The sequence below is a fragment of the Halyomorpha halys genome, unplaced genomic scaffold (assembly GCF_000696795.3).
Source record: "Halyomorpha halys isolate HHAL.00 unplaced genomic scaffold, Hhal_1.1 Scaffold1071.1, whole genome shotgun sequence".
Lineage (NCBI taxonomy): Eukaryota > Metazoa > Arthropoda > Insecta > Hemiptera > Pentatomidae > Halyomorpha > Halyomorpha halys.
The window spans coordinates 80,145-105,995 of NW_027115834.1; the positions used below are offsets into that span (position 1 = coordinate 80,145).

Consider the following 25,851-nt stretch of genomic DNA (forward strand, 5'->3'; position numbering starts at 1 on the left):
TATATATATAATGCAACTTTCATGCATTTTGAATTGTTTCCAGGTGGATTGAGACATGCAAGTATATTCATTGAAGGACATGATGCATTAACTTATCTAAGGCAAGAATCTGGTGTTCATCGAGTTCAAAGAGTTCCATCAACAGAAAGAGCAGGCAGAATTCATACCAGTACAGCTGCAGTAATTGTTCTTCCTCAACCAAGAGAAGTAATATTTCATGTATACCTACTATTTATTCTTTTACTATATTTTATTTTATTTATGATTGTATTGTATGTTCCTGCTTATATGTTTTGGTTATATTACTGTTAATTTTTTTTTTATAAACTTGTTTTAATTGCCTGGAAAGTTAGTTCTTGATTGTACGTCCCTATACATAAGTTATAACAAATAAATCTTTCAATTTATTATAATTCATTTACGTTTTAGTTTATTAAATTTATTTCTCAGGAAAATTATTTATTATAGCATATAATTATTGTTTCTGATGATTAATAATTATGACCCTTGACTTGAAAAATAAATATCCTTAAAAATGTAAACTTTTCTTTTGCTTTTCTTTTATTTATTTAATATTCTCTGTTTGGACTACTTCCTCTCCCAATCACTCTCCAAGAGTTCCTATTAAAAATATTTACCACAATACCTCATAAACCTAATCCATACCAAATGCTGTGCCATATCACTGTGGCAACATACAATACACTCAGCCAACTACCGTTCCTATGACTGATAGAAATATGACACAGGATATGGCAATTAAAGCAAGAATTAGCGAGTTTCTGATCCCAATCCTTTAATTCCTCTACTTGTGATAATTTGTTATAGAATGTAGTTAAAATAATTTTAAAATCCCACCATTTCTCATCTCAGCCCGTGAGATAATGGTGCTTGAGTAACATCGGACAAAGATAAAGATATTCGCCAAACACCTTTCCAACACATTCACTTATTACCCGGAATCCCATTCCACCCACACCACAACAGTAGAATTTCTTATTTAGCCAATTCCCCTCTCCTTACCTCTTAAACCAGCTAATCCCTCCTGAGATCAAATATCTTTTACAAAACCTAAATCCCTGTAAATCTCCAGGATAAGACCTTCTTACTCCTCAAATCTTGCAGCAATTTCCACCCAAAGCAGTTATATTCTTCACATAATAGCAGTTATATCCCACTATTATCCTTTTCCTAAAACCTGAAAAACCTCCTAACTGCATCACATCTTATAGAGCAATTAGCCTACTACTAATTCTCAAAAGAATCCTGCCCATACTATAATCCTAAAATCTTCCTTCCCATCAGTTTGGAATAAATTCACCACATTTCACTGTCCAACAAGGACTTCCTGTTATTGACCATATTTCTCCAACCCTGGAATGCAAACAGAATTGTTTTTCTTACAGTTATCCTGTTGAGGGTTGTGTTCCATAATGCAGCGTCTTGGGTTCTGTCCTCTACATTCTCTTCCTATTCTATATTTTTCCTATTCTTCCTGCTACCTTCCTGGCAATATTTCTTGATGGTACTTGGTAATAATCCTCCCCTAAGGTTGAAACAGCCGTGGCCCAAATATCTATTGTAAATAATTATATTGGGGTTTTGGCAATGGCCAGCTTGTCCACTCATGTCCTGAGCATTAAAAACATCAGATTATTAAAGCTTAAGATGTGTAGATTCTGTGAACCTAAGTATACTTGAGGAATTGATGAATTCACACTGCTTGAAATCCACACCAAACAGTGTGAACCTCAACCCTGCAAATCGGTGATACCAACAAATAATGTGTTACATTGTTTTATTTTCTGCATTACAGAATCTGCACAAAGATGATCCTGTAAGCTTGAGTTTAAGTATATTTTATTAATTTTACTATGACCTGTGTAGATCCCTGTAATTTTCCTTAGAGAACTCCTGTCCAGCTGAAGCAACATATCACTTTGGCCCCTATATGGTTTGTCTAGAAACAGCTTAAAGTGTAGCTGTCTTTTATTTAGCCAGTAGTACTTATCTTTTAAGCCATAATCTGGCCAGCCTTGTTATGTCTTATTGGCTGTAGCCTTCCTTGTTCTGATTCAGTGCAATGACCGGGCGATGGGGCCGCCGACTTCCTACACCCTTGGGCTGTAAGGGAGCCATCTCTGTAGCAATCAGTACCATTGTTTGGTTTATGGATTTTAGTTCTATCTATCTTTACTCCAAATCAAGTATCTTTATGTCTGCGGATTGAGCGTTCGATTGCATAGGAAGTACCCTATCCTCATCTATCTGCATAATAATCTTTCCATGTCCTGCCAACATCGGGGCTTTTGCATTTGGATTTTGCATCTCGTTTAATATGCCTATACATTAAGTTTGTGCCTTGATCTCCTAACGCAGTGGAGTCTGACTAAGCATGACTTACATTGCCGCTGTAGGAGTGGTTCTCATAGGGTCAGTAGTCATCAGGCACGCTAGCCTCTGCAGTTTGACAAGGAGGTTCCTTGACTGACATACCTACTTTGGCTTATGCCTCCATACTAGAGCTGCATATAGGTCTGTATCTGAACTGCATATACTGTGATGTACAGCCAGTAAACCATTCTAGGTTTAACCTCCTAAGTCTTGCCTAATGATTTTTTACAGGCCATAGGCACTTAAGAGCTTTGGCAATTTCTTCTGCACATGCTTGTGCCATTGTAATTTGTGATCCAGAATAACACCCAGGTGTTTCACCTCTGGATCTGGATCCCTTTTAATATAAGTGATCTTATAATCACCTTTTTCTTCTTGGTAAAGACACAGATATTAACCTTAAGCGGATTGATGTTCAGAATGTTGCCCTTATACCAATCTGCCAGGATGTCTGTAATAAATCTAAAAGTACATTAGAGTACTTTCCTCCAATCAGGATCACAATATCATTTGCATTTCCCTGTATATAACAACCTGCAGTGCTGAAGGTTGACTAGGAGTCAGCGACCAAAAACCACAGCAATGGAGGCAGTACATTACCCAGCAGACAGCCAGCTTCCTCTTGGTCTAATGCACAATTCCTAACTCTGATTTAAGGATCCTTTGTTCCAGCATGGAAGTGATCCATCTGGATATGCTAGGATCTATGTTTCTATTCCTTAGTGCATCATTGATGACGCTCTAAGGAGTTTTGTCAAATACACCTTCAATGTCAGTGAAAATGCCAACTGTTTTTGGTCTATTGATTTTTCAATCTTAGAGACCAAGTTATGTTAAGCAACCTCACAGGACTTCCCTACTTGGTAGGCATATTGTTTGGAATGTATAGTGTTAGCTGCCAATTTCTGTTCTCTAATATGTCTATCTATAATCTTTTCCAATGCTTTCATCAGAAAGGATGTGAAACATGTTGATGATTTAAGGTCATCATAAGATCCTTTCCCTAGTTTGGGTATATAGCACACCTTGGATGACCTCCATCTATTTGGAATATATCTAAGTGCAATTCTGCCTCTGAAGAGTTCGAGTAAGTAAACTCTGATCACTGGTAGCAGAGCAGAAAAGATGCCATCAGTGCCATGTGATTTGAGTGGTGACAATGCATTGATTGCCCATTCAATTTTACCAATAGTAATAATTTTATTACCATTGTCCCACTTTTCTTTGCTAACACTGTAGCTGTTTATTGGGGGAAGAGTATCATCATTCTCTAGTAACTTACAATTTGGGAAGTGGGATCTCTCTAATATCTCAGGGTGTCGCTTTCATTAAAGGTCGTCACACCACCCTTTTTAGCATACCCAACAGTCTGGTATTGGTTTGCTTTGAAAGAATTTTATTTAATCTGCATATAGCCGGAATATTGTCTACCTCAAGACAGAACTTCCTCCTAGCTTGTCTTTTGGTTTTACACACAAATTTGTGATACTGTGTAAGAGCTTTTTAACAGGTATCCCAGCTTCCGGTTCTTTTTTGCAGCATTGAATTACATTCTAATAAGGATTCTTTGCATATTAAGATCATCATTCCACCACAGGCGAGATTTCTGTTGTGATATGAATTCACAACTGACAAAAGTAATACTTCAGCTTATCACAAAGGCTGAAAAAAGTAACGAGACTCTTATTATGGAGTGTTCTGACTACAACAAAAAAATTACACTACTTCTATCTAACTGATCCACTTACATGCCCACATCCCGAGACCATACTCCTTCACTTACAACCATATTTAACAAACATCTTCAAGATCCTTCCTTAAAGCCTTCCTTATTGTAGAAACCAACTGGTCCACCATTGAACCCCATACCTCTTTGAACCTCTCCTATTACCTCAAATCTCTCCAACTTAGTTATGAATCCGGCTACCTTACCTTCCATCATCATAAACAAATTTCTGGTCTGGCTAGGGAAATCCTTTAGCCCCCAACATTGTTCTCAATGATCTTAACTCTGTAATCCCTCATTTCCCTAATGACATCATCCTTATCGAAAAATATGTTGATGACCTCCTCTTAGTCATAAATCCTGAGAAAATTACTGATATCCAATTCGCCTTCAACTCCTACCATCCTCGCTTATGTTTTACTGTAGAATCTGAAATCAAAAATTCTCTTTCATTTCTTGACCTCATCATTAGAAACCCCAACAACACCATATCCAAAAATCGGTACGCAAAACCGACTTACTCCTGCATACTTTTAAACGATCACTCCCAACATCCTTACCATCATAAACTCAATGTAGCTAAAAATCTTGTCATCGGTGTTTTTCTCTCTCTGATTCCCACATCCATGATACCATCTCTCTCCATATAAAACAGATCCTTTTAAACAATAATTTCCCTCCTAATATCATTGACAAACTTATTTACAATTACAAAAATCGTACCCCTTCTTCACCAAATTTTCCACAATCATTGAATTCCCTTATACAGATCACTCATCTTTCTTTCCGATAACATCTATAAATAATTACCTTCCTCTATCCCCAACCTCTGATTTGCCTTCAGATCTTACAACAAACTTTCTTATATCTAGTCATCTTAAAGGTCTTTCATATTTAGTTATACATGCTGGTAACTATTTCCGCTTGGTTTAACTTATTTTTGTACTTGTATGCCTGCTATCTACCGGATAAGATGGTCCCCACTCACTTTAGACAGCAACTTTGCCTGAGTCAGTAGTCAGTTTCTCAGTCTTTTTAAAAATATTTCTTTCTTTTTTGTCCACTCCTGTATCTCTTCTCTCTTGTTCCTTCCTTATTCACTTTTCTGGACATCCTATATTTATTTTAGCTTATTATTTTTTGTTTTTACTCTTCCTTATTACTGTGTATATATTTTATCCATTGTAAGTTTAATATCCTTGTTACATATACCAATATTTTCTTGGGGTAAAGAATCGTACCAATCGATTTCTGAGCCTCTGAAAGTCTTATTCTAAAATTTTTAGCAAAATCCTTCTGTGAGATATTGAGATCCATTTTACTTATATTGGAGCATAGGATAAGATCGTATTTATTTTTGGCTTATCCTACGGTCTTATTTCTAAGAAACAACCTTTTTTTTTCGCTGAAGATTCTTAAAAAAATAAATAAAAAAATTTTAATTTATAAATATTTTATTTAAATCAATTATTTACATAACCAAAACAAGAAAATTATTTTATTACTATAAAAAACATTTTCCAGATCTCCATCTTCTCCTCTATGCTACAAAGCAACAAAAAATTGGCAAAACAAATTAATTCAAAATTATATATTAAATAAGTACAAGTTCATACTGTCTTCGCACTGACCGTCATATGAATTGACGTTTCAATTTTTGAAAATCAATTATATAACATAATTCCTAACTTTATTTTTATTAAAAATAAAGAAAACATATTGACCTTACAAAAACATTAATGTTTTTATGAGGATACATTTATTGATATATTCAATATTTGTTTTCCATGTTTTTAAACATGAATGTATCATTGTTTTAATTTTTTTTTTGCCATCACTACACATACTTTTTTAGTGATAATTTTGTTTATTTTTTGTAGAATTTGCAGAAAAAAAAGAAGATGTAGGTTTTTAAGTTTTTTGGCATTGTGTTTGTATATTTATTTATTTTTTTTTTTTTCCAGATAGATGTTGATTTAAATCCCAAAGATTTAATTATAGAAACTAAAAGATCAAGTGGTGCTGGTGGTCAACATGTTAATAAAACTGAAAGTGCTGTGAGAATAACCCATTTACCTACCCGTAATTATTTGCATAATTATTTTTTTGTTCTGAACATTAATTACTTTTTTTTAAGGTTCAATATAACTAGTATAAATGATTCGGAGCAACAGGAATTTAAATTTTGTACATCCGATTTGTTTTTAATAGTATGATTCTTATATTTTTCTTTGGTGATAATTTCTATTAAATTTCATTAGAAATTCTTTCTCTTGCAGTGCATGATTTTGGGTGTATCAAATTTGATTCTATTTCCCATTTGCCTAAAATGAGTGGTGAAAGCAGTTTGATCTGCTTTGTCAGGGCTTTTTATTATGGAAGTACAACTATTTGTTGTACACTTGTGTTGACACCTTTCGTTTTAAATACTGTTCAGGTGTTTCAAAAAAGGCTTTCCTGCATTTAAAACAAAGGGAGTATCAACAAAAATACTGTTGTCATTCCATAATATTGTATATTATATTACATATATTATGTTATAGTGAGATTCTGAAAATGGGCTAGAACCCGAAACATTGATGTTGTAAAGAATAAATTAACTATCAGGAATAAAACATAATTCACAACTAATTAATGGTAATATTTTTGTTTTAGGAATATCTGTTGAATGTCAAACAGATAGATCTCAGATCAGAAATAGGGAAATAGCTTTTCAAAAGCTTCGTGCTAAGCTATATGAATTACAGCAAAGAGAACAAACTACAACTAACACATTGTCAAGAAAATTGCAGGTACTATATCCATATTTCATTTTCATAATATTCTTATGTTGTACATTGATTTACATGTGTCATTGTTTGGTTCTATTTCTGACTAAATACTATAAAAAAAAAAAAAATTATATATATTTATTAAACAGGTTTTTTATGTTATAGATGGGAACTAGTGCTCGTTCAGATAAAGTTAGAACCTACAACTTCCCTCAAGATAGAATTACAGATCACCGAATTTTGAAAACCATGCATAATATTCCTAAATTTTTAGAAGGTAGAGAAATGTTAGAAGCATTAATAACTGAATTGATTTTAGATTCTGACAAACTTAGATTTGAGCAATTTACTTTAAATTTAAAAGAAAAGGAGTTTTATAATTTTGTAGTTTAATAATGTAATATAAATACAAATTTTGCTCTGAGGCATATCATATATATTTTTTGTATAATTTCTTTTATGTTTATTTATTTAATTAAAATTCAAATAAGAATCTTATTGTAAATATTTAAAATTAAAATAAAAGTATAATTATGAATAAAATATATATTGCAAAAAGATAGTTGACCGTATGAAGTAGATTGGAGGAAGGTAGTCTGGGTGGCGGTCAATAAAGGTATCAAAATAGTAACAAAATACTATTTATTGTTAACCAATGTTTCACCCCACTTTGCAGGCCTTCGTCAGGTCTGATAAGAATGAAGTTCTGATGTCAACTGAGGTCAGTTGGCATCAGAACTTCATTCATGAGAAAGATATTAATGTAATATTATATCCTTCATATGAGGATGATAACAGACCATAGCTAATTCTGAATCCTCAAACCCATATTTATCAGACTCCTATGAGTGAAATGTGCAATAACAGCTTTATCCCATGAATAATAAAGAGAAAAATCAGGGTTATTTGCAAAATTTTCTGTATCCGTTGGTTTATCATCTGAAAAACCTAAACAAAAAAAAAAGTTGAACATTAAGAGTTTTTCAGGTCATGTCCTCATCTATATAAATGTTATTACTTATTTTAATTAGATAATAAAGGTGCATAATTAACAAAACATTTTGAGTTTGGGTCTTCAATAAGTATGATTTGATTGAAAGCAAAACCGTCAAGGTATCCATAGAGATACCTTCAGTTTTGGGTTGATGGATGTTCAATAGGTAGTTAAAGTAGAAAAAAATAAAACCATTCACTAACCAAAATCACTGCTATTTTCTTTCTTTTTATGAATTGAAAAGAAATATTTTTCTAAGAAGGTAGCATCATTGTCAACTCGCCTCAGATTGCTGCTATTTAAAAAAAAAATTAAAGATGATGTATTGAGTGAAGTGATTAAAATGTAGTTGTTGCTATCACTACTGTATTTTGGAGTTGTAACTTCTTTTAGTGTGATTAAACAGGAGCTTCAACTACCCCCTTTAGTTGTGTTGGTTTTCCCGGACAGACAGTTATAACTTCATTTTAATGTGATAAAAGAGAAATTACTACTACCTGTATACAGTTACAACTCCATTTTTTTGAGGTCTGAAAAGGGGCACACTCCACTTTTATTCGGTAGTTTAGCCACATACTGATGAAACTCGTGGAAAAGCACTATATCCAAGACAGAGCATGGAAATATTTTATGTTATTTTCCTGATCCAAGCTTAAAGAGTGGAGCATCAGCTGATATTGACCACTCCACGGTGTGTAAACATATTTATATCAAAAGTAATTTTCTGTATCTTGCATTTCTCCAATTAAACTTTTTTTTTTTTACTCTAATCTTATAAACCAATCTCAGTTTTAACATTTGTTTTTGACTACCCTTTTATCTTTAGATGATGTTATACTGCTTAAACTGTTCAACTTTAAATTAAAAAAAAGGTTAGGTCTCTACCAGTTACATATACAGAAGATTATTAACAAAAACAAAGGTTTTTGTTTAATGCAGGGGAAAGGGATTAACCTGTTAAAACGTGAAAGGTAGTTACTGTTACATAGTAGTTGTATCTACCCTCAGTTATACCTACAGTTTTTCTGGAAACTATGGAGTGGTATCTTTTGTTTAATCACACAAATTTGATTTAATGCTAAAACTCCACAACAGTGTCAACTATGTAGTGCCTACATTTTAATAACTTCATTGATTGTAGCTGGTGATCATCATGAAAAATTTTGAATCTGAGCACTCTATGGAAATAAAGGTTTCAAGGTTTCTTGAGTCCAAATAAGCAAGTTTTACAAAAACGTCTACTTGTGTGTCTAGTCAGTTCAGTTAAAAAATGAAAAGTTGTATCTAACTGAAATTATGTATTTAACCTATGTATATGCATAGGATGTTACTGCAACTTTTTTGTTAAAATCGACTAAACTGGAAGTACAACATTATACCATTTGTATGAAGCATGCCCTCAACCGAATTGCCGGACACACTTCACTTTTGGTTGGCTGGTTGGGTTGGAGTGGACTGTATAATTGAAAAATGAACATGATTAAATGAAAAATAAAATTCTATTGTTTAAGTTACAAATGGTGTAGTGGGTGGCTGAAAGAAAATATTTATGATTAAATGGTTAGTAAAATTTTGAATGACAGGGCTATGGAAATTGTAGATCTAAAATTGAGGTGGTTGATGATGATGTGGATGTTAACTATTGATATATGAACTTACTTCTTCTTTCCTCCCTCCGCATTTTTAAGCCTCTCTCCCCTCTGCTTCCGAGAACAACTCCAGGAGTTCTACTCACTCATGGTAGATTCCTGATGAGACAACAAAAATAATGAACTGCTTCTCTAGCTGAAGACAAGATGGTTCTCTTCTCACCTTAGTCTCGGATGCTTCTCTTCACAGAGAGCGCTGGAGGAGGTGAGATTTGGTTGTTGGCCACATGGGGCGCTAATCCTATACAGCCTTGCCGATTCAACCTTTCGGTTGCTGTAGGTTACCCGGAACACCATTCTTATACTTTTTACTTAATGCAATTTTCTTTAAAACAGCATTACTGATTTTGATTAAACTTGTTACATCAATGTACAATTAAATGGTATTTAACAACATCTAGGTCTTATTCGTATTGAAATAATATGATATGGGTTAAGTGCCGAATTTTCATAATGGCTTCCTACAGAGTACCTACAATTTTTTCATTTAAAGTAATTAACCATCTTTCATTATTATTATTTATAGAAAGTGGATAAATATAGACTATGAAAGCATTCCGTAATTAACTAAAGAATAAAAAATGGAGAAATGTTTTCCCAAGTTTAAAACAAATTTCTAGAAATAGGAATAGTAATATATAAGTATAATAAAACCATTAGAAAGCTAAATATTTTAAATAAATAAATTAGTAATATATACCACCTCTTTATTGACTTCCAACATGCTTATGATAGTGTGGACAGAGGAAAATTACTAAAGGCATTCACTGGGAATACCTTGCAAGTTAATAAGATTAACAAAGATGACCCTGGAAAGAACTAGTTGTAAGGTGAAAACTCAAGTGGGCATCTCAAATAGCTTTAGGTTTAACAGTGGCTTAAGACAAGGAGACCCATTATCACCAGTATTGTTCAAACTCGCCCTAGAAGTTTCCATTAGAAAAATAAGGACAAACCCGGGTGGCACCATTTACAATAGACTCACACTACACATGGGTTATGAGGATGATGTAGTCATCACAGGGAGAACCAAAACAGCACAGGCCGATGCTGTAGAAGAATTCAAGAGAGCAGCACAAGATTTAGGACTTAATATAGATAGTGAAAAGACTAAATATATGAAAACTTCTAGACAGACCGGGGACAGAAGAGATATTATGGATATGAGGGAAAACACGTTTCACAGCTGTAGTACTTTTAAGTACCTAGGAGGAGTTGTGATGGAGAACAATAATTCAGAAGTCGAAATTAAGGGCAGAATGGTAGTAGGAACCAGATGTTTTTATGCCCTTCAAAAAGCTCTGATACAAAAGTCTTTCCAGGAAAGCAAAGCTTTTGTTATAAAAAACAATAATTAGGCCAGTAGTAATGTACAGTAGTGAGACATAGACTCTACCCAAGGAAAACAGAAGAAATCTACTACTACTAGAGAAAAGAGTCCTGAGACTGCCCTTAGAGAAGAGCACAGGTGGAGAATCAGAAGCAATGCCGAACTGATAGAATTGTATGGAGAGCCTGATATCCTCTGTGCTATTAAGAAGAGCATGCTGCGATGGTTAGGACATGTAGAAAGGATGGAGCCCTGCAGGCTGCCTAAAACGATGCTAAATGGTGCACCAGAAGGAAAAAGGTAAAAGGGGCAGACCCAGGCGTCGGGGGTTGGATGATTTGAGAGAGATGGAAATCAAAAATTGGAGGTCTCCCTGGAGAACGGTGGCAGAGGCCCAGGTTCTACAAGGACTGTAGTGCCCAACAGTGAGTGAGTGAATATAGATGCATAATAAAACCATTAGAAAGCTAAAGATTTTAAATAAATAAATTATTAATATATAAAGTTGTAGAATGCAATGGAGACCAACAAGAAACTGAATACTGAAAACAGTTCTTACACTTTAGTTTGTTATTTCATTGTCATTGTAGCAACAGTCAGTGTTTTACTTTAACTAATTGATGAATAGAAATATAGTAATGGGAAGTATTACCATTGTGAAAAAAAAAAAAAAAATGGTGTTTTGAATGGAACAAGGATTGATTTAAACTCAAAAAGTTGAGTTGCAAGTGAAAGTTGTGTGATGTGCTTACCGTATAAAATATTTTATTTAGTAGTTATACTGCTATGTTTTACATTTCAAAAGGTTGTTGGTAGTCATAATTCATTTATGAAAAAAAAAATCATTCTTATTGATTAGAAAAAAAAATTATCCATGACTCCTATGCATTCATATCTTAAGCCAGTCATTTCTGATTGGTTAATGATTGTCTAGTATCATTCTCACTATTGTACGTATGCATAGAATCTATGTTAACTATCTAATAAGGATGTTAGATTGAAGTTAACAATATAAATCTAAGCCAATAATAAGCATGTTAAACAGCATTATTGTACAATGTTTGTGTTACATTATGACTTACCTAACTGTAAAGTCTCCGCTCCATCTTCTTTTGAACAATACATCATATACTTCATCTTCTCATCTATCAATGCACCACCATTTATGTAAAAAATATGTATATTTAAATTTTTTATTTCTTTTACTTATTTGTGATCTACATTAGACAAGTCTGTGTTCATAAGCCCAGTCTGTCTATATGCTTTGAGTCCTGCTTTATATTATTCTGTCTTAGGGAACAATATTTGTTAGAATAAAAATTATAGTCTAATTTAAAGTAATGATGGCTATTGACTGAGTCTTTGGAAAATACATCTAATTCTAGTATTTCTAGTGGTTCTCTCTAAAATAAATACAAGTAAGAATTAGGTGTTTAAGTTATGAGAAGCATCTGAGGCAAATAATGGATCAATTATTGGAACCTAGTGTTTAAAAAGGACTATCATAAATTAATATGAAAATATGTAAAAAAGCCAAATCATGGAAATATCCAAGTAGTAATAATTCCTTAGTATGCATAATGGAAAAAAAACAAACAAAATTAATTTTTTTAGTTTGAAAGAATGTTTTTTCTTGATTATTTAAAAATAATTTTCCATTTCAAGTAGTAATGGAAACGCTATTCTTCAATTGTAGCGCTGTTTCAGTTATAGGGGTTTTTAAGAATGATCGTCCATCAGAATGTGAATGTGGATTATTTTCTTTTTCTTTTATCCTCCTTGAGGCAAAAATATCTTTCTTACTTTGATGTTCTAATCATAGTTGTTATCTAGTTTTAAAATATATAATGCTTATTTTGTCACTCAATCCCCATGTTACTAAGTTAAAACTGAGACTTTACAAGTCAATGGTGCCAGTTTCTTTTGTAGTGAACTTAAAAATAAAAAGTGACTGCCATCTTTTCCGCATTCTTTCAAATATTGACATAAAACATAATTTGAATATTACATGGAACACACCAATCACTAACACTTTTTACCTCTGTCACATTGTTTTGGTGACTCCTTAACCCATTTATAAAATGCCTACCAATATGACCTCACAAAGAAAAATTTCTTGCTGAAAGGTGATCAGGATAAACTTGTGGGAACTAGAAAACTCGTGATCTTCATTTCCATCTTTAATCTCTCCAGTTGGTTCTAGAATGTGAAAGAGAATGAAATGTGTGTGAATATTTTTATTGTCAGTCACTCCCTAATACTAAACAAACTCAATATTGATAAGACTTATATTTTGTATATAAATGGTTTCACAAGTATTTCAGAACATAGTTACTAATAAGCTTTTCTTTGTTTCGGTTTTTTTAAATGAAGTATATATCTGGAGTGAAATGAAGGAAGATGATTGATTTTGTGTCTTCCTAGGAAGTTACTCCCTAGTCAATGTAAATTTTTAGAGTGCTAATGAGTGACCAAGATGGCAATGGAGAGACAAATATTTAATTTTCTTTATATATTCACTATTAGGATTGCTTCGCCCTCACAAGTGCGATTCTAAATTGGTAGTTTAAGACACTAATGTTTATGAAATTAATAAACGAGGCATTATTAAATTTTTTTCATAAAAAAGAGAAGAATGGTATTTTCTTTTCCCACCCAAATTGAAGTGAAAGAGGGGTTAATGTAATAATTCTCTGCTCACCATTTTAATATTTTTCCTTTTTATTATTTCTTTCTTGAATTCAGGGGAATATTTTTCCTAGTTAAGTTAGTTCACCTTTATTAAAAACAACTACAGTATGATAAAACGAAATATAGCTCCTAATCACTGCATTAATTTTAATAGAAACTATTTATTTAGTAGTGATCAGCCTTAGTATTTGATTATAAACCATTTGCAATAAAATACATAGTTTGACTCTAACGAAAAGAATGGTTCTGCTCAAAAATTCTTGAAACATTCTCTCTTTTTGAGAATAATCAAATCTATTAAGACAATAAAACCCAATATAATATTTAATGTCGTAAAAAATATATAACATAGTTGATATAGTATTTGTTTAGGACATTAAATATTATATTGGGTTTTATTGTCCTGATAGATGTGAATATTCCCAAAAAGAGAGAATGATTCAAGAATTTTTGAGTAGGACCATCTTTTTTTGTTAGAGTCAAACTTTATTTTATATTGAAAATCGTTCATGATCAAAAATTGGACTGATCACTACTAAATAAATATTTTCTATTAAAATTAATACGGTAATTAGGAGCTATATTTCGTTTTATAATACCTTAGTGTGTTCCTTCCTAGAATAAGACATTTTTAAAAATTTAAGGAAAATTAAACAAAAACTATCACACCAAGTGTGTGCTTCAGAATATTGTTAAGCAGCATTCACTGAAGGCAAAAAATCAAACCAATTTTTAAAAATCACAATTTTGTTTTGTGATATTTATATTGCTAACTACATACTATTACCTTGGTTCTCTCACCAATTTCCCATCCCAGCTTGATGTTCAAAAACTAAATATTTATAATACAGTTTTAACGAGTTAGGAACGCTTATTCATATTGTTTTGTGCGAATTAAGAATGGATCTTCACGTGGAGGTTGTGTGTTTATTTTGTTGCTAAGTGATAGGATTGAAGTGTTAACAGCCACAGTGGTTCTAATGTCGAAAAGAATGAAAAAAGCATTGGCAAAAAAGATGGAAGACTTCGAAATAACCAAAAAGGCAAGATTGCAAATAGATCGTTACAAAAGACAATATAAAATAATGGAAGGTAGCCGCCTAGCCTATAACGAAGAACTTTCAATCCAACTTGAAAAATACAGGTTAGTTAAGTTTTCAAAAAATAAACAAATTAAATTGATATTTCAAGTTATTATTATTACATATACGATTTTTGTTCGCAGTACTAATAATAGGACTAGTATCTATTTTACTATATAGGTACTAGTAGATTCAATAGTATATCTTTGTGGAATACATATGGAATTTGGTACGGGTGCGGTTAAATTAAACTCAAATAGTAATATTTTCTACTATAATAATATTACTATTTAGTTTCTTATATAATCAAATATTACTATTTGAGTTTAATTTGACCACACTTGGATCAAATTCCACTTGAGTATACCTTTGTGTTTAATAGTTCGAGTAGCAGACAAACAAAATTTACAATGATACTGTTTTTACAGGATTTTATTCTAATACTATTCCCAAAAAATTATCATTGAATGATTACCTTTTTTACTGGTCTAATATTTTTCTCATTGTCATTGTGTAACTATTCCCCACTTTCCATTTCTTCCTCCAACAGACGAAAACACGAGTCGAAGTATAACTCATCAATTGCTAAAAAATCTTTTTATTTTTACGGATAAGTTGTTATGAGATTTTAATGAACTTTCAGTTTTTTTTAACTATCATAAATGTGCAAATGCATTCAATATTAATATAAATAAAAGTTAATTGTTTTCATTGATTGAATTGCTTACTACTTGCGTGTGAATTATATTTCAATTTGTAATTTAGATAAATTTATTAGTATAAAATATATTATAAAAATTATTTACTAAAATATAACTATGGCTCTCATTCAATTTTTTATGAAATAGGTTCATTATCTTCAAAATTTTCTGAACTGCCGTTGCGGTGTCCTAGGTTCAAACGAAAAATGATGTAAAATTACTCTATTTGCAAGGAGGCATGACAATGATTTAATGAACTTAGTTGTCTTTGTGCACGATATGACTGGAGAAAAATCTTGCCGTGCATTCCAGGATATAAGATGCACATCCACCATTGCTGAGAACCCGTAGGGGAGCAAAATTATATTGAGCTGCATCGTTATGCACGGCTGAATAAGCAAGCATTTTCCGAGAGTAAGAAAAAAAATGTGATTTGGTGCGCGCATCGTACAGACTTTCACTTACCACCCAAAATACGTTCCTAAGTTTTTTATAGACTGGTGGGCTTCTGTTGAGGCCCATTTTTGTTTACATTATTTTTGTGATTTTCGAAAAAAAAAAAACTTAAGATAAGGGAAGGCGAAAATTATCAACAATTATTTTTTATTTTGCTATAAAAATTAGAATTTTAGGGTTTCTCGTGGTGGAAATGACGTATATAAATTTGATTCTTGCCATGAATAGAACAGTTTAACACAGTGGTTTCCAAGTTTGCAACCTATTACATCAGGAATTAGAACAACCGTGGCACACGAAGCCAGAGTTAAAACCGTCCTAGGTGGGCCACCCTAACTCCTGCTGACTTGGGACAAAGGGGGACCCCCTTGGAAATTTTTTTATAATTAGACTTAAAGTGCATTATGATGCACTGTAATAAATTGTTCAATAGTTAAAACCTTTCGAATAACATTAAAACATCATTAAGTCGTAAATAAAGCATTTTTAACAATATTTCCTCATATCATTTCCTGCTGAACCCTTCCCTTGGCCCACCGGTGAAAAATCGATCCTATAAAGTGGTACTTCCGTTAGGTCGATTTCATTGGAAAAGTTGCAGGCATATACCTGCCTTAAAATGTCACACACATAAACACAGACCAGCTTGTGAGAATTGTTTGTTTGAACTCAGCGTGTATTTCCTTCGAAAACTGGAATAAGGAATTTTTTCACGATTGAAGTACTTTCATTTCCCTTACTGTATATTACATGCATAGGTAAGTGCTTTCACTAAAGCTTAAAAACTTGATTCATGGTTGAATTTAAAGGAGAAAAGTACAGACTTAGTTTACCCTCATGGTGTTTCACTAAATAAACTTCAATGCAGGAGTGGAAGTTTCCTGTCTCAGTAATAATAAAATACCCATTAGTAACATTTTATGAAATAAAATTACCTGTTATTTTAAATTTAGGGAATAAGTTTTAACTATTGTTTTAAATATACTGTTTCGCTTAACTGCAACCGAGTAAAAAATCTGTTTTGTCATGAGCGACAAAGGTTTGTTTAGTGGAAGTCCTGTTTAAGAAATTTTTTTTAAAAAGTGATCAATTTTCTAAAATTTAATAATGTTTGAAACAATTTTGTCAAATCATGAAAGTCAAACAGACAAAGATACTTTAATTAGGGACGTGGGATGGATACCATGTTTTTATATTGAAGGAACATAATTGAATGGAAATTTCAATTTATGAGATTTGTTCTTGATTCAATTAATAGTTTCAGATAATTGCCTAAAAATTAATGACATAATATATAACTATGTAAATTTGTTCTCAGGGGACAATTAGAACAATTACGCTTGGAAAAATGTAATTTAGATATTGAAGGAAATTTCACATGTTCTTCCTCCTCTAAATTTGGCAATAAAAGGCTCTATCAAAGAGTACATTTTCTTTTGAACGAAAAGGTAAGAGCAAAATTTTATATTAGGTCGATTTTGATTATTTATAAATATCTGTTAAGACATCGCTAAAAACGAATTGTTTTATTTTTTCAGAACCCTCTTTGGTGGGTACCAACAAAAATGGTTAAATCGATCCCTTCTTTAGGTAGGGACAAACTCGTGTCTCGACGGACCCAATACACTTTGGCAAATATTTTATTGCAATGTTTTGACATGTGAACATTTGAAGAATGTAGCGACCACACTACTCATTCCATATCTATATAGAAATATATTGGAGCAGTCTGGACACGAGAGTGGCTCTACCAATACTCCCAAAAATATTCTAAGAAGCTTTTCTTTTAATCTCACCTTTTGAGTTACCTATATTGTCTTTTAAATGTTTTTAAAATTCCCAATAGCTATTGATATGGAAACGTTGCCTTTGCATTCTCCTAGTTTGTGTCTTGTGTTTTAATACACATATGGAATATACATTGAACATCCTCTGTTCTTACTATAGAAAATTCAATCGCAGAAAAGAAACTTGTGAGGAAATATATACACGAACTAGGAATAAAACCTTTGTAGAAATTTTAACTTTCTCCTCTCCTACTATTCTTGTTCAATTGAGCCCATCTCCTGTATTGTGCATTATCTTCCACGGATATGAAGTTGTCATGACAACGATTATGGACACTTACCTACACAAGTTTTTTATTATATGGTTTCTGCAACGTTTTCAGGGTCCATAGAATGTCATGGAGCCTGAAGCGTTTCTCAATTAACGATCTATCTAAAGTAAACATTTTTTTCAAATAGAAGTAGTAGTTGCTGTAACTAAGGTGTTTAAAGGAACTAACTCTATATTGCTATGGAATACACCTGTGATATAATAGCTGTGGGGTCTCCTTCCCTTTAATTCTTCATCAAATCTAATGATCGAACCATCATTTTGAAGATTACCTTCACCACTAATGATGAAATATAATTAAACAATTCCAATGTAATGTTTATTATAAAATAAACTTGCAAGTTCACATTGTCACTCGACACTTCCCTTCACTAACCAACTATGACTCACGGATGAGTTTGGTTGATTTGTGCAATTTAGTTTGGTGCATTATACAATGACTAAGATAAAGTAACATAATTAAATTTCACTCATTTCTGGTTTATACTCCACATTTTTCACTCTCTAAACGCAGCCCGAGCGGTTACACAAACACTCTGCTGCAATCAAATTGAATCAATGTTTTCCGCCACAAGTTAGTGATCCTTATATTTTTTCTCGTTTGTGTTAGACGACGCATACTTTCAATAAGTAAACAATAAATACTTATCCAATTCTGAATTTGTTTTTGTTGTTTTAAACTTAAATAAAAGTTTAATGTCTGACAAAGCCAAAATCTGCTTTTTGAATATTTTACAATGAAATATGTACATAGTATTAACGTTTAATAATGAACCTGATATTTTTTTAATAATTTTAAAAGTAAAACACTTTTCATTAATAAATAGTTGTGATTTCCACATTATACAACCATTCGGTGCCTGACCAATATACCATGCAAATTAATCAAGCGGGACAACTAAATCAAAATTTATATTTAAAAAAAAATACTGGTTGCGTTATCAAATTATCGATTTAGGAGCCTTTTATTTTCTAAACGCACATTTTACTACTCAAAACGATTGTTTAAAGTTTGGAAAAGTAATATATAGGAAGATGGTCAGGGTTGCGGTCACAAGTGAAACGAAAATAGTTTAATAGTTTAGGTTCATCTTATTCATTTGGACAGCCCTGAAAAGTGGGGCGAAACGTTGGAAAATAAATAGTTGTAAACTATTTTCGTTTCACTTGTGACCGCAACCCTGACCATCTTCCTATATATCAATTTTTACGGTCAACTATATATACATATATACAATTTGGAAAAGTAAGTTTTTTTACGAGACAGCTATTGAATATCAGAAGGCTAATTAAGTTTATAAATTTTATTTGAATAAATTTTAAACATTGGATCGATGTGATGACTGGGAAATTGTGTGGGATACACTACCACAATCGACCGCATCTCGGACAAGCACGGTGACCTGATTTAGCAGCGACCACAAGCCACATGCTACTTTCTACATGCTCATTATCGCTTAATCAACATAATTTCTATTTCTTTTATATATTATGGCAACGATAAATATTTTACGTCACGAAACTCAATCATAATAATAACTATCTTGAAAAAAAGTGCACATTTCTCTTTATTGTCTAGAATATATAATTCTATAAGTTGCACGATCTATTATGAACGAAAAGATTCAGAAGTCTAACATCTCAAAGCAATTAGGTTAATCGTCACAAAAATGACCGGATTGATGTGACAAATTATGTGTAGATTTGGCCTGGGATATATTATAATTTATCGTAAATAGGATGAATGTAGCTTTCAGATTGAGATACTTCAAAAACTTGCCTTGTATTACTAGCATATTACCACACTGTTCACATTATAATTCGACACATTAATTTAATAATAGAAAAAGTAGCATTATGGAAGCCAAGGAAACAGTTGTAACTATGAACTTAGTTATTTCTTCTTTAATAGAATTCGGAAAAAAATCGTGGCTGTGTGTCCACCATCTCATCCACGTGCCAACACATCATTTGTTTGGCGAAATCAATTATTTCCTTCTTTTTAGTACAAAGAAAACTATTATTGCCCGAACTTTAAGATTATTCTTTCAGGTTAGTAAAACAATTTCGTTAGTTGAGATATTTTGTTGATACTATCAACTTTTTACGTAATTAATCTCGACTGCCTTATCCTACCAAGGCAAACTTCTTCTTGTTCCCTTCAGCTGGTAAAACGGCAGAGTAATGTACCAACGTAGAGTTACAATATTTGTGCTGTATAAAGAAGATTTAGGAAACGATGAGAATGAAGATCCGTCAAAAAGACGTGATTTTTAAATGATGAAGGAATATGGAACTCAGGGAAGAATATAACACTGCGAAAATATATTTTTCAAAGTGGCAATTCACATTGTTTTAAATTCTATAACAGTGCATTTTTCATTACAAGCAGTTTTATGATTTTCCCTTTTTACCATTCGATTTTCTATTCTATCTTACTACGTGAACAAAAAATATTATAGTATTATTTGAGATGTTTTTAATTTTTTTAGTTGTGTAGTTTATTGATGATGTTGATAATATTATAACACAGGCATAATAATAGTTTAATGATGATGTTTATAATACTGGCATAGTAATTGTAGTTGTGTAGTCGGTTTTCGTTTAGTCGCGCCAACTTCATAGGTCAACGCCATTTATATCTTATTTAATTTTGCTTATATTTGTTTAATTTTATTTATTTTTTAATTTGATTGTTTATGTTTATTATTATTATTTTTATTTATTCATTTTTTCTTTTCCCGTTCAATGTTATATTTTTGTCAGTAAATGCTTTGATTTTAAAAACTGAAACACTAATTCTATTGTTTTATCATCGTCTCCGAGGGTTTTTGAAATATCTGGGTTTAATCCTAAGCTATTGAGGTGGGGTGTGATATATGGGCATTGTTGGAAAATATGGCCAATTGTCAAATTGTTGTTGCTATACTGGCAGTTCGGAGGCATTTCTTTTGAAATAAGATAGGAGAGGGTGAGCCTTGTGTGACCTATTCTTAGCCTGGTCAGTACAACCTCCCCTCTACGGCATTTGCGGCTGGAGGTGCCCCAGGGGTTGACATCCTTTTTAATAATTTTCAGGTCACTCCTTGGGCTTTCATTCCACAAAGATTGCCATTTATCCTTGATTTCATTTTCAAGAGGTTTGCTCATTTCAGATGGAGTGAAAATTACTTTACCCTACCCCGTCCCGGAAGCGCGAGTGCTTCTATTGCAGCGTGCCCGGCTAGCTCATTCCCTGCGATTCCTATATGACTTTGAACCCATATAAATGTAACTGACATACTCATATTGTGTAGAGTGTTTAAGTAAAAATGGATGCTGGAAATTTTCGGATACTCTGGATACACACAATCTAAACCTTTTAACGAGCTTAATGAGTCTGTAATTTAATGTTATGTTGTGGTTGAAAGACAAACAGAAGTAAAGCGCTGCTGCTTTTGTATTGAGTTCGGCAGTGAATATGTTGCATAGGATTCGGGCATGTTTTGAGTTAGATCAGAAAAATGGGCTTTATATTCAACTGGTTCCGTATTATTTTTCGAGTATTTGGATAGTTCTAGAATTGTTTTAGGACGTTAGAAGGTCCATAGATGGAGCTTGGTAACAGGAGTGTGAAGATCAGAGGTAGCCATTCCGAGGTCGAGAGAGGCTGCCCGCTGGGTTCGGTTCTCCGCCCGGCCCTGTGGAAGTTGGTGTTCGATGGGTTGCTGGGGGAACTAGAAGATAGAGGGTTCCTTGCCATGGCATACGTCGACGACCTAGCAGTCATCGTGGCCGGGAATAGCAGAGCCAGATTGAAGAACGAACCGGAGAGATGTGCCAGTCTGGTTGGAGAGTGGTGCGTGAGGAGAAGGTTGAGTATGGCTGCAGCGAAGACTCAGGCCATACTCCTAAAAGGCTTTACGGACAGGGCTCACCCTATCACTCTGTCCAGGGAGAAGGTGACCCTATCACCTTCAAGGAGAGAAGGTGAGGCCGGGTGAGGAAGTTACATACCTCGGGGTGTGGATGAGGAGAGGCTTCGACGCTACCCCTCACCTGGTATACCTCTGGGATAGGGTGACTCTGTCACTTAATGGGTTGAGCAGTATAGAGGGGGCTTTCTGGGGCCTCAGGTACCCCGATACGATGAATATTTACAAAGGTGTGGTCTTGGGTATCCTGAGGTACGCATCCCTGGTATGGAGTCGAATCCTTACGCAGGAGCAGAAGAAGAGACTGGCCTCTATGCAACGACTGGCTCTGCTGAACGTCACAAAGGCGTATAAGACCGTGTCGCATGAGGCGGTGCAGGTGCTGGCTGGAGCAATTCTCCTGGACCTCATCCTCAAGGATGATGCTGCGAAGTATGATGTGATGAGGCAGAGGCTGGGAGTGCTACCGGAGGTACTCCGGGATAGGATCGGCGAGATCTCGAACCTTTGGAAGAAGATTCCTGCCGGATGAGTCCATCGAGGAGTAATAGATGGTGGCGGACTAGTGAAAAGGGTGCGACACTGAGGAAATTCTTCCCCACCGTCCACTCAAGATTGAGAGCAGGATGGGTCATCCCTGACTATTGGGTCTCACAGATCCTGACAGGACACAGGGGTTCCGGGGAAAGCTGCAATGTTTCATAAAGAACCCGACGTGTGGGGTCCCCGAAACAGCAGAAAATATAGAAGGACACCGTGCCAGGTTGACGAGGAAAACCGAGATCTTCTCCCCCACCGAGTCGGACTTTCCCCGTCTGATGGAGGAGGAGAACTATCCGTTCTTCAGGGAATTCATCTACGGGTGGAGGGAGGTGGTCCTCAACGCACTTTACATTGGGAATGGCTCGGCCGCCCGGGGTCGGCGAGCCACCAATGGAAGATGACGAAGATGACAGCGAAGGAGCAGGATGACACCAGGAAGGCTGGACTAGGCTGCGTACTGGAGGTGAAAACCGGACGGATGCTGACCAGTCATGTTGGACGTACCAGATGGATGCTGCTGTATAAGGTGTAGCCCCATCTTAAGGCACTCAACCGAGTGCTAAGCTGCACCACGTTTTTTAAAAAATTAAATGGTCCCACCCAATAATTTTGTATATTTTATAAAAAAAAAAAAAGAAAGATGTTCATTGGCAGCAGTTTCATGCGCAATTCTATACCCCATTGTTGCCGAACCCCGTATGGTAGCAATGTCCAGAAGGGAGAGGGGAGAATGATTGTTTTCGGATTTGTTAATTGTAATGGTTTTGAGAAAAGCGATTGCTGAGGAGAGACTTTCTGATAACGGAAGTGTTGAATTTTGTTTCTATCGAAAATGAATAGAAAATTTTGAATTAAAAATATATTTATGTGTCGGATGTTTTGTTTGTGGATATAATTTTGAATTGTAGTTTATTGCTAATTTAAATCTTCTGAACGAAAGTGATGATAGTCCGGATTCAGCGCATAAACTTAGAATGGGGCTTGTTCGAAATGCTCCAGTCGCGATTCGGACTCCTGAGTGATGGACTGTATCAAGTTGGAAATCTTGATTACTGCCTGATTGATAAAATATTTCCAAATCGTCGGCGAATAAACGTGGCTTAACTCCCCTAGGCAAATTGAGTCCTAAACCGTTTACAGCCAGAGAAAGTAGAGTAAGACTGAGGACACATCTCTGAGGTACCCCATTAATCTGTTTGTATTCCTTAGAATGTTCACATCCGACTCGTACCATAAAATGCCAGTGTCTGCTTATCTTTACCTGTTTTTAGAATTGGGATGACAATAAAATTGCCAGATATTCGGTAATTTTCCGGTTTGCCAAACATGGTTGTAATAATCAAGTAACCATTTTTTTGTGCTGTTTGAAAGATTTTTAATCATTTCATACCGAATGTTGTCATTGTTTAATTCCCGCATTGTGAATTAAACATTATAGTTTGATGTTGTTTCATCCGTACTGTTTTGAGGTTCTGTATTTGAAACTATTGATGGATCATCGGACACTCGTCCGTTGACAAATATGGTCAAGCGGGGGTGAGATATTTTGGAAGTGAATTTTCGAATTTTATTCCAAACGATGGCGGAACTAGTAGATGCATTTATAATGCTAACTAATGTTTTCCAGGATTCTGTTCTGCATTGATTAAATGTTTTTCTACAAATTGCTCTCTGTCTTTTGTACTCTATTAATGGCTTCTTTGGAATTATCATTGAACCAAGGAACATATTGTCTTTTTAGAGACCCAGAAGTAATCGAAATCGAAGCTTTAGCAGCTTTTGTGATGGTGTCAGTAATAGCTTTGCATCCTTCTTCAATACCCAAATCATAAGGAGAGTGTTGTGGTGAGGTGACTAGTGATGCAAATTGAAACCAGTCAGTTTTATCCAATAACCATCTGGGGTTAGTTTTGCCTATTGGGTTTAAATTTATGAATTTTGTCGAAATTGGGAAGTGATGACTGTGTAAGTCGGGAACAACGGTCCATTCTAGATTGTTATATAACGTAGAGCTGCAAAGGGATAGGTCAAGAGCAGAAAAAGTTTCATAACTGGAGCTGAGGTAGGTTGGTTGGGTACTGTTTAGAAGAATTAGATCGGATAGTTCTATAAAATTGTCTATTATTTTCCCTCGTGCATTTATGTCTGGCGAACCCCATAGAGGATTGTGGCCATTCACGTCGCCAACTAGGAGGACAGGGGGCGGTAACTGATTAAATATCTCCAAAAGGTGCTGGGTTTCTATTGACCGATCCTAAGGTAAGTATATATTCCAGACTGAAAAATTAATGTGTAGATGAATTTTAGCGGCTACCGCTTGAAGGTGGGTGTTCATTTGTATGGATTCGGAATATACAGACTCTTGTATGGCAATAAGGACACCGTGATGACCATGATTTGGGTTAGGTCCATCTTTTCTATAAATATTAAAGTTTTTAAAAGTTGTTTTTTCATGGTTTAAAATATTAGTTTTAATACAGAACGGGTTGAAATCTTGGATCAGAATTTTCAAGTCATTGAAATGGGCTTTTAGTTCGTTACAATTCCATTGAAGGAAAGCCATATAAGAAAATAAAAGAAAAAGAAGACAAATAAGATAAGAAAAAAAGAAAATGATAAATTATTTTTAAGGAGATTTTTTCTTAGGTCATTTTTGTTGTTCAAAATTTTCATCATTTGTTTGGTCATTGACGGTTAAATTGAACGAAGGGGAAGACTGCGTAGGAGGCGGAGAAGAAGGAGATGTCAGAGAAGGAAGAGGAGAAGGGGAAGTAGAAATAGAAGTGAGGGAAGGAAAGTAGCGTGGGATTTTTTTCTTTATATATTTTTTGGCTTCGTGTAGTGGTATTTTATTATTAATTTGTATGATTTTAATCTCTTTTTGTATTTTAAAAGCGCTACAGCAGCGATCCAGAGCATTATGTGATCCAGTGCAGTTAATGCATCTTGCTGGTAAATTACATTACGTATTTTCACTGACTGGATTATTCACACACCGAATCCTTCCTACATTGTGCCGTAGGGTGATTAAATCCAAGGAAATTTAGGCATTTTAATGGGCTTGAATAATAGGGCTGTATATTAATTTCATAGCCAATTTCTAAAGATCTGGAGGTTATGGGGTAGGAAACGTTATTAAATATTTCATTTCCGTTATGGTTAGATTTTATTCTAATTACATCTTTAATTACTGGAGTTAATTCTTTTTAATTTCCTCTATTTCCATATATTGAAAATCATAATATCGAATAACACCCTTACTATGGTTGAGAGTATTATGCGGTTTTATGTAGTTCTGTAGTTTATTGATGATGTTTATAATATTATAATACTGGCATAATAATAGTTAATTGATGATGATTATAATACTGGCATAGTAATTTTAATTGTGTAGTTCATTGATGATGTTTATAATACTGGCATAGTAATTTAGTTGTGTAGTTCATTGATGGTTTTTATAATACTGCTATAGTAATTGTAGA

At 33.9% G+C, this 25,851-nt stretch overlaps 2 protein-coding genes across 3 annotated transcripts in view; both read left to right on the forward strand.

The window, feature by feature from the left end:
- mRF1 (mitochondrial translation release factor 1) overlaps positions 1–7,414 on the forward strand; it is a 34,888-nt gene extending 27,474 nt beyond the window's left edge. For both annotated transcript variants that reach the window (XM_014432536.3, XM_014432537.3), the window contains 4 exons: positions 44–207; positions 6,085–6,202; positions 6,776–6,912; positions 7,057–7,414. In XM_014432536.3, coding sequence (XP_014288022.1) covers positions 44–207; positions 6,085–6,202; positions 6,776–6,912; positions 7,057–7,284 — 647 coding nt within the window. In that variant the 3' untranslated portion in view covers positions 7,285–7,414. The remainder of the gene's footprint in view (positions 1–43; positions 208–6,084; positions 6,203–6,775; positions 6,913–7,056) is intronic.
- A 14,506-nt stretch (positions 7,415–21,920) lies between these two features.
- LOC106688187 (Coiled-coil domain containing protein 114) overlaps positions 21,921–25,851 on the forward strand; it is a 10,127-nt gene continuing 6,196 nt past the window's right edge. The window contains exon 1 of the mRNA XM_067052791.1: positions 21,921–22,298. Coding sequence (XP_066908892.1) covers positions 21,921–22,298 — 378 coding nt within the window. The remainder of the gene's footprint in view (positions 22,299–25,851) is intronic.